The sequence below is a fragment of the Mandrillus leucophaeus genome, unplaced genomic scaffold, assembly GCF_000951045.1.
Source record: "Mandrillus leucophaeus isolate KB7577 unplaced genomic scaffold, Mleu.le_1.0 Scaffold518, whole genome shotgun sequence".
Taxonomy (NCBI): domain Eukaryota; kingdom Metazoa; phylum Chordata; class Mammalia; order Primates; family Cercopithecidae; genus Mandrillus; species Mandrillus leucophaeus.
This window is the reverse complement of record NW_012105564.1, coordinates 1234958-1248633: the sequence shown is the minus strand read 5'-3', so window position 1 is coordinate 1248633 and position 13676 is coordinate 1234958. Positions and strand designations below refer to the sequence as shown.

Genomic DNA, 13676 nt, shown 5'->3' with positions numbered 1-13676 from the left:
TTAGTAGAGATGGGGTTTCTCCATGTTGGTCAGGCTGATCTCGAACTCCCGACCTCAGGTGATCTGCCCGCCTCAGCCTCCCAAAGTGCTGGGATTACAGGCGTGAGCCACCGCACCCGGCCACACAACTTTCTTTAAGGGAAGAAAGGAACCAGAAATAGGGTGAAATATATAAATGTTTTCTATAGCTAATACAGAAAAGAATTAATGTATGAGCAAAAAAAAAAAAAAAATTTCAACTGTTTGCCAAGTAGACTTAGTACTCACCTGTCATCAGTACTTTGCTCATCATGTAAGAGTCTCTCCTTATTTAACCCTATCTTCTCAAGCTCATGAGTTAATTTTTCAAGATCATTGTTCATCTGTTGGGTCTTCAATTTTTCACTCACCAAATCCTTATTTTAAAAGAAATGCAAAACTCACGTGTCAAGGGCATAAACATCTAAGAAAGTCAGCTAAGATTCTAATTACCACCATCTAGGAATACATGTAATTTGAACCAGGAAATGTCGTTAAACCATTCCTTCATTATTAAAATGTAGCTGAAGTTATAACCTAGTTGAAAGAACTTTTTTCCTTTTTTTTTATGCTAATACGTTAAACAAAACCTTAAAAGGGAGTAGTAACTCTTTACTTGTGAATATGCATTTAGGTTTGAAAACTGTGGGGGAAAAACATATCCATTTACTTTTTAATAACGAGCCTGAACTTTAGTGCACCTTTCTTCTTATAAATATATATTGACTATAACACTTCTCTCCCACAAGATCCCTTCTCCCAGTGAAAGAGGTCTTATGATACTGATCTGAAGAACTAGAGGATGTTCTTAGAAGTTTAGGCACAAGGAACCTGTTGTTCATGTGTATAAGTCTACAGGAGAGAAAAATAAAAGGTCCCTCTCAATGCCTCTTTAGCAGAAATGCAGACTGCCCAATGTGACCTTCTGCCAGAATGCTAATATACTTTTAAATTGAACTTAAACGGTTATCACATATTACAATGCTTAGAGATGGGGAAAAAGAGCCAAACACACACCTTCTGACTTGCACCAACCATGTTTCACAGAACATACTGCCAATTTACTCCTGGAAGTTTCAGAATTCTTCTTGAAACATAGATTCAAGCAAATACTAGTTGCTCAGTGTTGAACAGTTGAACCTGATTTGCATTCTCTGGCTTTGAGGTCAAAATTCATGGGGCTTTGGAGTCTGAAAAATCTGGATTTGAATCCAGTAATCCAACTCTGCTATTTATTAGCCGTGTGATCCTGAGTAAATTATTTAATGTTTCTGAACCTGTTTTCTCATCTAAAAAATGGATATAATACTTATAAAGGATTAGTTGTAAAGATTATGTGTATGTATATATATGTATATATATTTGTGTGTGTGTATATATATTATTTATATATATACAACTTACATGAAGATTTTAGCCCAGTACTTGGCACATAGCACTCAATAAAAAGTAGCTATCATGCTTATTATACTTAGAATTTAGTAAGAGTTTTGATCAAGCATTTTATCATTATATTGAAATAAAGGTTTAAAATTATAATGTAATAAGTCAGATACCACTAGGAAACTTTATTACTACAAATTCTTTTAAAAATACAATTTATAGGTATTTCTTAGTTTAACAAAAGTAGGAAACTTGGAAGGTATTTCTAGTTCTAATTCCAAAATTCTACTGAACCATAAAATAGATGATGCAAATTACTGATAGATTCCAATAAAACTTAAAGAAACCTTGAGTTAAAAATATTAAAAATGATGCAAATTAATGATAGGTTCCAATAAAACTTAAAGAAACCTTGAGTTAAAAATATAAAAAATATTTGCCTTAATTTAGGTAAACATATTTACCTCACGTAGTGTAACCAACGTTTTTATATCAATAGTTGCTCTTTTCACAAGCTCCTTATTTTCTTTTTCTAGTTCTTTTAGACGGATACAAGATTCTTTATATACACCAATTTCTTTGGATAGAGTTTTGTTTTCTTTTTCCAAATTTCCAATCTTCACATTATTTTCTTCTAATGTGGTATCTTTAATTTCTGCTTGCTGTCGGAGTCTCTTATTTTCCTTCTCCAATTGTTTCTTATCCTTTTCCAGTTGAGAAGTCTCTTGCTCTAATGATTTATTTTCTTTTTCCAGTTGTTCTAGTCTTTTGCTAGATATTTTTAGTTCTTCTAGGTTTTTTTGCAATGTTTGATTTTCCATCTCTAAGTCTTGTAGTTCACTCTCTAATTGCTGGATTTTTTTATTGCTGTTCTCTAAAGCTTTTTGCAGTCTTTGATTTTCTATATCTAAACCCTGGTAGCTAACTTCCAAGCGTTCTGTTTTCTTGAAAGATGCTTTCAGGAGCTCCAAACCTTTTTTAAGTTGCTCTTTTTCACTTTCCAGTTCTTTGTTTTCTAGCTGTAGCTGAGCCATTTTCATGCTTGCACACTTCAAAGATTCTACATTCCTTCGCAGCTCTAAGTTTTCCTCATCAAGTTGGGAATTCTCTTTCTCTAGGGATTCTAACTGAAAGGTCAGATTTTTAAAGCTATCCAATGTTTTTTTTAATTTTCGATTTTCTCTTTCTAGCTCTGAATTTTCTTGTTCTAACGCCTCAATTTTTTCACAAGTAATTTTTAAATTAGTTATTTTTTTCTGTAACAATTCATTTTCTTTTTCAAGATGATGCAATTCATTTTCAAGTTCTTCTGCTCGTTCTCCTTTTTCTTTATAATGTTCCAATTCTTTTTTAATTTGTCTTTTTTCAAATTCAATCTTGCTTAGCTTGCTACTTGTTTCTTTGATAGATTCATGGAGAATTTTGTTTTCTTTTTCAATGTCTTTCACTCTTGCTTCTGCACTTATCTGGGACCGCTGCCTTAAAGAAGACACTGTTTGATTCAGATGTTCATTTTCCTGTTCCAATATCTTAATCTAATTTGAAAAAGAAAATAATCAAAAGCTGTAATCGAGGAAAAACTAACTATGGTTTATCTCTTCCAAAAACTACCAAGAAAAGGGGAACAAAAAAAAAGGGTACCAGAATGCCTGTCTTACTTTTAATTCTGACAAGTATTTACTGAAGACCACTGTGTACACATGCTGTCAGGTCATTAAAGTTCATGTCTTTAGGAAGTTCACAGTTTAAAGGAACGACTGAGAAATGTATTTTCTATTAATCATAATGGTCTTCAGATTATTTATAGTTACATGCTTCAAATACAAATAGGAATACCGGTGTCACACACACACATACCTCCTTGAGAACATAAGGTTTTACTTTTACTGAGTAACTTTTGCAATGCCTACAGTGGGTCCTCAGTAAATACGTGCTGTATTGTATGTGTATATATCGGTTTGTATGTGTGTGTATTCATTCCCAAAAAGAATTCTAAGTAGGAAGCATCACAATCACAAAAATTACTGGGTACATTTGAGAACTAATTCATCCAATTTATACCATGACCTAATACAATGATTCTCAAAATTTAGTGTGTTAAATAATCTCAAGAAGCTTGGAAAAGTGAAGATTGAAGCTTAGTCTAGAATTTCTGTTCTGTATCTCTAAAGAAACCTTCATTTTTATGGCTGGTCTGAGGACTATACCTGGATGATATAAACAAATAATCTTACTTCTAAAAAAATTAATGCTCAGGCATGGTGGCTGACACCTATAATCCTAGCACTTCGGGAGGCTGAGGCCGGAATATCTCTTGAGCTCAGGGGTTTGAGACCAGCCTGGGGAGCATAGCGATACTTTGTCTCTACCAAAAAATAAAAATTAAAAAATTAAAAAATTATCTGGGCATGGTGGTGCATGCCTAGTAGTCCCAGCTGAGGTGAAAGGATTGCTTGAGCCTAGGTGTTCGAGGTTGCAGTGAGCTATGATTGTGCCACTGCACTCCAGCATGAGTGACAGAGCTGGACCCTGTCTCAAATACATAAATATTTCAAAAACAAATCAATTAATCTATCCAGTTCTCAGTTTCCTCAAACATAAAATAAGAATGAACATTAAACACTTGAAAACAAATTTCATAATATCCAAGACAGTGTGGTTGCCACCGCATTTCTCCCTCTTCGGTAGGTCAGAGGACAGCTGCATTTCCTGGCCAACTCCACTCAGGGACTCTAGAATCTGCAGCCCTATTCCATAGACGCTTGAAAGCACAAGAACTGCAAATGCTTATACTAGATGATTATCAAGCACACTAGCAGTTTAAAAAACTCTAAGCTTTCTCTTCAACTTTCCTAAGATACATAGGTTAGAAAATGAGGTAAAATTATAATTACTTTGAAATAAAAAAATTCTAAAATATTTCCCTTTAATGTTTATATCAACGTTTTGTTTGCATATATTTTAAATAACTTTTGCTAATAAACTTTAAAATACATTGTTTACTTAGTAAAAAAATGTATGAACCTGTCTCTCTGAATTTTCTCTCAGTGTTTCAATTGTTTTTTCAAGCTGAGCTTTCTCCTTCATTAGATCCTTGCTTAAATTCTGACAATTCTGAAGACTTTGCTTTTCTTGAACAATCTCATTTTCAAGAATTTCAACCTAGAGAAAATTAAATCACAAAACAATATGTTAAATATTCTACAATAGTGAAAACATGTCAAAACAAACGATAATCACTGAATAAAGGATAAAATAGTGTTAATATCCAAATGCTAAAATTTAAGAACTCAGTATAGAAATTCAAGCAGCATTCCATGCTAATTTCTGTAGCTGTATAAAATCTGCAGACATGATTTCTTATCCTATGCATCTTTTGGGGTAAGTTTCATTTTCTAAACACAAAGACAAATCCAGCTGAATAAATGATAATGTGCTATATGAGAACTATACAAACTTTTTTAAAAGATTCTCTTGGCTTCAGTGGATTTGTAAAGTAAAATTTTACTTATACTCAGAGAATTTCAGTGAGCAAGAAGGGAGAAGATATAAAAAGCATGAAGGAAAAGATGAGAAATAGTACAGTATAAGTTCAATGAGGAAAAAAGAAAGGACTTGGTTTAAAATAAAAAAGAGGGAGAAAAAGAATACTACTATAAAAAAGGACTAAGGAAAACAGCAGCAAATATTTATATTTCAGGTTCAAATTTCTTTTCAATTACACATTTTAGAGATAAAAAATACTGGTAGTTAATATGTACAAAATAGCAAATTAAAGTTAAAAATATGCTAAGACTATTGATTTTTCCATTATCATATATTCAAACTAGGCAATTAAAAAAATCGAGAAGACTTTATAAAATATTCTACTGCAAGTTAAATGTTAAATTCTTATGTCAATAGTGAAGCACTCTAAAGCAATTTTAATTTTTCTATTTTAACATTAATGGAAATAACTACACATGGAAACAATCTTCCAATAATATTTCTAGCCTGGACAACATGGTGAAACCATGTCTCTACCAAAAACAAACAAAAAACCACAAAAAACAAAAAACTGAGCCAGGCATAGTGGCCTGTGCCTGTAGTCCTAGCTACTTGAGAGGCTGAGGTGGGAGGACTGCTTAAGCCTGAGAAGCGGAGGTTGCAGCAAGCTAGGATTGCGCCACTGCACTCCAGCCTGGGTGGCATAGTGAGACCCTAGCTCAAAATACTACTACTGCCAATAATAATGATAATAATAATAATATGAAAAGCACCAGGTCAAAAAACTTATCCAATAACTCAATTCAACATTAATTTACAGTTCAGGAAGCTTTCAGTTATGAATAATTAATCTGGTTCTCATACTACATATATGGAAATATATGAATGACAGTTATTGAAACTCATTTGTTGTTTTGTATCATTGGGATTTTTTTTTTTTTTTTTTTTGAGACGGAGTCTCGCTGTGTCGCCCAGGCTGGAGTGCAGTGGCCGGATCTCAGCTCACTGCAAGCTCCGCCTCCCGGGTTTACGCCATTCTCCTGCCTCAGCCTCCCGAGTAGCTGGGACTACAGGCGCCCACCACCTCGCCCGGCTAGTTTTTTGTATTTTTTAGTACAGACGGGGTTTCACCGTGTTAGCCAGGATGGTCTCGAACTCCTGACCTCGTGATCCGCCCGTCTCGGCCTCCCAAAGTGCTGGGATTACAGGCTTGAGCCACCGCGCCCGGCCGTATCAGTGGGATTAAAGTGAAACATTCAGTTTATAAAAAATCATTTTTACAATTAATTGATCAAAAATTGCTTGAATCACTAAGAATTTACAAATCAAACTTCAAAGCTAATTTCAAAAAGAAACTGTACTCTACAGGCCCAATTTTAACGACAACCAAAATAAAACTGTTCTAACTTCTAAATGGCCATCCTACTTTAACACTATATTGTCAAACACTTACTAAGATTATTTAGTTAATGGATTAAAGACAATGCAAAAACATTTTAAAACAGTAAAAATCTTACAAGAATACCAAGGAGCCTCTGAATAATCTAAGGCAGTGGTTCTCAAAGCATGATTCCAGGACAGCATGATGAGCATCACTTAGGAACTTCTTAGAAACAGTTCTTAGTCATGCATGTTTTTATGATGGGATTCTATTTATGTAGAATTATGTGCACAGAAAGATATGCAAAAACAAAACACTTGTTCTTCCACAGCTAAGTATCTCTGTTCAACCAGAGTCTGATTAAGATTCAAGTTTCATAATACCTAAATTGTGGTCTCTAAATATTATTTCCCACTAAAAGGAATAAAGACTAATTTTAGAGAAATGGCTGTCTCCAGATCTGGGACAGAAAATATTCAAGATGAGCCTAGAATATTTTGTCATGGCAGAAAGTAAGACAGCTCTCAAGGAGTGCTAAGGCCATGTAATAAGGATTCAGAACCAAAGCAGCTTTTAAAGAGGCTTCCACTAGCCCAAGTTGAGACAGTAAGAAAAACAAATGGAGTGGATTGAAACAATACAAATATTTTTAAATTCATGGGTTCATAATGATACTGAAACAACAAACTCACTCACTGTTCTCTCAAGAAGATATGAGAGAACCAATTCATTATTTGGAAACTGGCAAATATAACTCCTCTAGCCCTGCTGCCTCTTTTTTTTTTTTTGAGACCGAGTCTTGCTCTATGGCCCAGACTGGAGAGCAGTGGCGCATCTCGGCTCACTTCAACCTCCACCTCCCAGGTTCAAGAGATTCTCCTGCCTCATCTTCCTGAGTAGCTGGGATCACCAGCACCCACCACCACATCCGGCTAATTTCTGTACTTTTAGTGGAGACAGGGTTTCACCATGTTGGCTAGGCTGGTCTCAAACTCCCGACCTCAGGTGATCCGTCCGCCTTGGCCTCCCAAAGTGCTGGGATTACAGGTGTGAGCCACCGCACCTGGCCAAGATCAGCTAAGTTCTTAATTGTTGAAGCTGAATAATGAGTATAGGATTCATTTACACCATATTTGTGTATATTTGAAAAATTTCATAACAAGTTAAAATAACATTGAGGGTGCATTTAAAAAGTGGAAAATAAATGTGCCATTTATTTACACTTTTACAAGTATTTTTTAACATTAAAATAAACATTACATTTTAATTTACCTTTTTACTGAGTCTTTGATTTTCTTTTTCAATTTTCAGGATTTTGGAAGCATTGCCTTCTACAGAATCCACAGTAGTCCGAAGCTCTTCTACAGTTTTTGTCAAACTTTGATTTTCCATCTCTAACTTCAATAATCTACTTGATGTCAACTCATTCACCTCATGGCCCAGGGATTTCTGTGGTGCTATAATATTGACAAATACACCATTGTATTTACTCTTTACCATTTTTACTATGTTTACTCTTTACTATTTAAAAAGTTCAGTATATATGCATTGCATCATTTGATCCTTAACTTTATTAAAAATTCAATGAGGTTATATAAGATAAACATGATAAGAGAGGTAAATCTTTTTCTCCTTTTCTTTTTTTCTTTTTTTAAAGAGATGGGATCTCTCTCTGTCATCCAGGCTGGAGTGCAGTGATGCGTTCCTAGCTCACTGCAGCCTCAAACTCCTGGTCTGAAGGGATCCTCCCAGTTCAGTCTCCCAAGCGGCTGGGACTACAGGTACAGCCAGCTAATTTTTTTATTTTTTAGTAAAGACTGGGTCTCTGTTACTTAGGCTGGTCTGGGACTCCTGAGCTCAAGCAATCCTCCTGCCTTAGCCTCCCAAAGTGCTGGGATTACAGGCATGAGCTGCTGCACCCAGCCAAGAGATGAATCTTTAACTTTTAATGCATCCACAGCATTCTAGTGAAAAAAAGCATAAAATTTAGATTGAAGAAACTGGAGTTCAAGCAGACCCATTAAATATTTTGCTGATACAAGAACATTAGGATTTACAAATGAAAGATGAGACCTACTATTTCAAGAAAGGAAATGAATAAAGGCACTGGAGGGAATTTCCAGTGTATGCTTTTGTGTATATTTCAAATTCTTCTTCATAAAAACCAAAGAAACACATGCACATCCAACATATCCCCCACCATGTATAAAATCTCTTCAAAATTAGATAAGTAAATAACCTCCATATTTAAGTAAGGAAAACCTCAATTTTTATTTCCAGCTTTTCTAGTCATCATGTTGTTAATCTTTTACTGAAAGCTGGCATACTGAATAGTTACTGACTTTTAACATTCCATTAGTTGCCCAAGTCTTTTTTTAAATTAAAAGATTATTTAAATTTAACTATAAACTTACAGGATACATTATTCTAAGTAGCAACTAATGAAGGATTAAACGAATTTTGAAAATACAATACTACTTGTTTTATTTTGGCTAAAAGTTCAAAATGAATATTCTGAGCATGCTGAAATTATTTTAAAATCTTTAATCCACTTCCATTCATTATCCCTTTATAAATCTGATTCTGTCTTAAGATATCTATTAAAACACAGTATAGAGTTTAAATATATAATATTCCCCAACAGTAGCATTACTGTTAATCTACCTGGATTAGGTGTTTTTAAATAGTCACCATGATAAACAATAGATCTCTTGAAATTATTCCCATCTAAGTGAAATCTTGTGTCCTTTGACTAACATCTTCCCTATACCCTCAACCCCTCAGCCTCTGCTAACAACCATTTACTCTGTTTCTATGAGTTTGAATTTTTTTGATACCACATATAAATGAGATCATGCACTATTGTCTTTCTGTACCTAGCTTATGTCACTTAACATAATGCCCTTCAAGTTCATCCATATTGTTGCAAATGACAGATTTTTTTTTTTTTTTTTTTTTGAGACGGAGTCTCGCTCTGTCACCCAGGCTGGAGTGCAGTGGCGTGATAGTGGCTCACTGCAACCCCACCTCCCAAGTTGAAGAGATTCTCCTTCCTCAGCTTCCCGAGTAGCTGGGATTACAGGAACCTGCCAGCATGCTCGGCTAATTTTTGTATTTTTAATAGAGATGGGGTTTCACCACGTTGGCCAGGCTGGTCTCAAACTCCTGGTCTCAGGTGATCTACCATCTCAGCCTCCCAAAGTGCTGGGATTACAGGCGTGAGCCACCATGCCCGGCCAAACTTTTTTTTTTTTTTTTTTTTTGAGACGGAGTCTCGCTCTGTCGCCAGGCTGGAATGCAGTGGCACAATCTTGGCTCACTGCAACCTCCACCTCTTGGGTTCAAGTGATTTTCCTGCCTCCGCCTCCCAAGTAGCTGGGATTACAGGTGCACGCCACCATGCCTGGCTAATTTTTGTATTTTTAGTAGAGACGGGGTTTCACCATATTGGTCAGGCTGGTCTTGAACTCCTGACCTCGTGATTCATCTACCTCAGCCTACCAAAGTGCTGGGATTACAGGTGTGAGCCACTGCACCTGGCCAGAATTTCATTCTTTTTATGACTAATATTCCATTATGTATATAAAACACGTTTTCTTTATCCATCATTTCATTGACACAGATTGATTCCATATCTTGACATTTGTGAATAATGCTGCAATAAGCATGGGAATACAGATATCTCTTTGATATACTGATTTAATATCCTTTAGATATACACCCAGGAGCAAAACTGCTGAATGCTATGAGAGTTCTATTTTTAATTTTTTGAGGAACCTCCACACTGTTTTCCAGAATGGCCGAACCAGTTTACATTCCCACCTATTCCATAGAAACTTGAAAGCACAACTACTGCAAACTTTTATACTAGGTGATTATTAAACACACTGGCGTTTAAAAAACTTCTAAGATACTTTTAACTTTCCTAAGACACATGGGTTAGAAAATGAGATAGAAAAGTTCTGAAGCAAATTTTCTGAAATTCTGTAAATTTTCTAGAAAGTCCCTTGTATAATTTAAAAAATAAAAACTACACCACAGTAAAGCAAATATTCAGTTCTACAATCCCAGCTAAGATCAATTACAAAACAACAGTGACAGAATAATAATGATATTTAATACTTGAATGCTTACTATTTACCAGGCACTATTTAAGGGCCTCACAAATACCAACAATTTAATCCTCAGAAGTCTAGACTAACAGAGTAGTAATTCTTAATTAACAGAGTAATTCTAACTACCTTTAGTAGAAAATATTTAAGTCTGAATTGCTTTCTTTGTAACTCAATTCACAAGGAATATAATTTTTAAAGTTTCACAAATATTTTAAGTAACACAGGTTCAATGATTGAATATCATCACTTACTCTATAGTCGGTACATGGGGCCCCAGAATTTGGTATTCGATTCTCAAGTGTAAAATAGGAAGAACCTAATTGGTAATCAATAGGTGGAATCATCTATAGAAGTAATTATTCTGTAAGCACCAGATTATAAAATTTCAAGAGTTTATGTCTACCTCAACAGTACATCCTCGGTGTCTGGTATAGTATTTTACACACGATAGGTGCTTAGTAAGTATTTGCTGAAGAAATGCAAGTAGAACAATCTAACACTGAGCAAAACTGACGAGTTTTGAAACTAGTCTAATTTGAATAAATGTGACCTAACTGGTGAATTTTTTTGTAATTTCAAAAATTCATATTGCACATCCAAAGCTATAATCCAAACAACTGTATAAAATTATGCCCAGCTTTGAGAAAGAGGACAAGTCAATGTGAAGCCCAGGAAAAAAAGAGCCAAAAGTTAAAAATTTACCTGGGGGAATCTTTCATTAGGTTCATGGTATAACCAGGCTGGGCTGGTTGGCAGGTATAATCTTATAATGGAGACTATACATATTACAAGTAGTCATGAAGATCCTTAAATTAACTAATTCTAACTATATATTCACCTGAAAATTTGCCCATTATGCTTTGACTCCCTATTTGGGTTTACCTATAGTCAAAGAACATGCTGACCACTAATATGACTTTTCTATTCTATTTACTAGATGACTATATTTCTTAAAATAAATTAATAAACTGGTATTGCAGCCTCTTAGGATACTAACATGAAATAGTGGATAAGAAACCAGTCAAATCTGTTATTGCATTCATAAAATTCAGCTGTAAGACATGCAAAGCTAGGGACCAGACCCAAGAAAATGCAAACAATGTATTACTGTGTGAAATCATATCTATGGAGACAGGTAGTCTTCTGAGATATCTCCCACTGCAGAAAATAAAGAACTGAAAGTAAACATAAATACAACTGCATGATTCAATTATCTATTTAAATTTTTAAAAAATTGAGAATACCTTCGGAAAGTTCACTAGTTCTGGATATCTGTTCCAGCTCCCAGCCAAGATGTAATGATTCATCCATACTTTGTTTCTGTGCCATTTCCAAAGTCATATTTTCTTCCATTAATTCTTCAATCTTTTTTCTATCCATATCTCGTTCCTTTTTTATTGGCAAGGATTAGGGAGAGAAAAAAGGCTAAGAAACAGTACAATTTCAAGCAAAAACTTTATTACTCAACTTTTATTTATCAGAAACTTAGTCATAATCATGAGTTCCTTAAATTGTTCAGTTTTGAAGGCACTTATAATTATCACTGGTAATTATACTGATTAAGTGTCTGACATCCTTTTAAGCTGATCTTTGGGGACACAATGAAAATTCTTCTTCATAGTCAACATACTGTTTTGGTGATCTATCAAAAGAATTATGAACCAACGCTAAATTTTAGCAAACAGATTTCTGTATTTTTAAAGACATGTTTACACAATAGCTTATTTATTGTGGTATTGAAAGGTTGAAGACAAAATTAGTAAGCAACATGCTTCTGTAACAAAAGCAGAAATTTCTACTACTTTTATATTTATATAAAGTTGAAGGCATCTAACTTATTTAGCTCTCTCTTCTCTGTTAAAGCCTCAAGGACACTAGCCATCCTTGCCAATACAAGGAAATCAGTTGATGATTTCAGTTTTCCTTAGAGGCCATGTAACTGATCTATCTCTTAAAACTTACCATTTCCATATCATGAAGTTTAGCTTTTAGTTGTAAGTTCTCTTTTTCTAATTCATGTAATTTATCAGAACGAGCACGAGTTCCTTCTAGTTGGTCTTCCAACATGGTTTTTGTTTCTAATAAAACTTGATTGTCTTCTTTTAACTCCTATAAACATTTATCACAAATGTGTTAATATCTGTTAATTTTTTAAAGTTATGGAACATAAAGATTATCACAAAACATTAAGCCATCTTTATCAACAGTTCTATGCATGAGTAAACCTACTAATAGAAATACAATTAATGTTTTCTTGGCTTTTTACCCCAGAATGCAAACAAAACACTCAGTACTTAAGATATGTAATACTACTGTAACTTCACATTAAATTGTCGGGGCATATTTAACTTCCTCAGTCACAAAGATAAGGAATTAACTAAGTAGAAGTAGTCTTCCAGATATTTAAGATACAACTCTCCATGGAATCCAGGCTTAATGTATTGACTGAAATAGATTTAAATATTTCTCTGTACTTTGGGCTATAACTTGGAAGTGAAGGGCTTGAGGTTTTTGCAGTAAAATACCAAGACTTGAATCAGAACTCACATAAATCATAAACCAAGGCTCTATTAATAAATATTTTACATAAATACACCTTGAGGAAATCCTTAAAAGTCCCTGCATATGTTTTGAAGATAAAAGAGTTCATAATTCTATCTTGCTAAGTTATATACCTATGGTTTCTAAACTAAAGTCTAGAAAAAGTATACTAAGACAGTGATATTCATGAGAATCCCTTAACAGTGTCATGCATACACACGCCTTTAAATAACTGACAAATAATTAATATGTACTTTATCTCTACAGTCCTATTGGGTCTACTTACTGGTAACCTTCAAGTTAAAATGTTCTAACCACTTTCTCTTACATTTTCACTTCTTGATTTTGTATACTCTCTCCTTCTTATCCTACTACTGAAATTGACCAAAATCTCCTGTTTACAGATAATGAGGAAATTAGCTGAGAAAGAAGAAAAATACACAAGACCTGTCAAAGTCTTTTTTTTTGTTTTGTTTGAGACAGAGTCTCACTCTGTCACCCAGGCTGGAGTGTAGTGGCGCGATCTCGACTCACTGCAACCTCCACCTCCTGGGTTCAAGCGATTCTCCTGCCTCAGCCTCCTGAGTAGCTGGGCTTACAGGCATGTGCCACCATGCCCGGCTAATTTTTTTATTTTTAGTTGAGACGGGGTTTTGACATGTTGGCCAGGCTGGTCTCGAACCCCTGACCTCAGGTGATCTGCCCTCCTTGGCCTCCCAAGTGCTGGGATTACAGACATGAGCCACTGTGCC

At 34.7% G+C, this 13676-nt stretch overlaps 1 protein-coding gene across 4 annotated transcripts in view; it reads right to left on the bottom strand.

Moving 5' to 3' along the window:
* CCDC88A (coiled-coil domain containing 88A) overlaps positions 1-13676 on the bottom strand; it is a 142858-nt gene that overhangs the window by 51992 nt on the left and 77190 nt on the right. For all 4 annotated transcript variants that reach the window (XM_011996510.1, XM_011996509.1, XM_011996511.1 and 1 more), the window contains exons 11-16: positions 12346-12492; positions 11628-11772; positions 7541-7725; positions 4426-4563; positions 1866-2936; positions 268-395 (exon numbers count right to left, since the gene is read on the bottom strand). In XM_011996510.1, the coding sequence (XP_011851900.1) occupies positions 268-395; positions 1866-2936; positions 4426-4563; positions 7541-7725; positions 11628-11772; positions 12346-12492 (1814 nt within the window). The remainder of the gene's footprint in view (positions 1-267; positions 396-1865; positions 2937-4425; positions 4564-7540; positions 7726-11627; positions 11773-12345; positions 12493-13676) is intronic.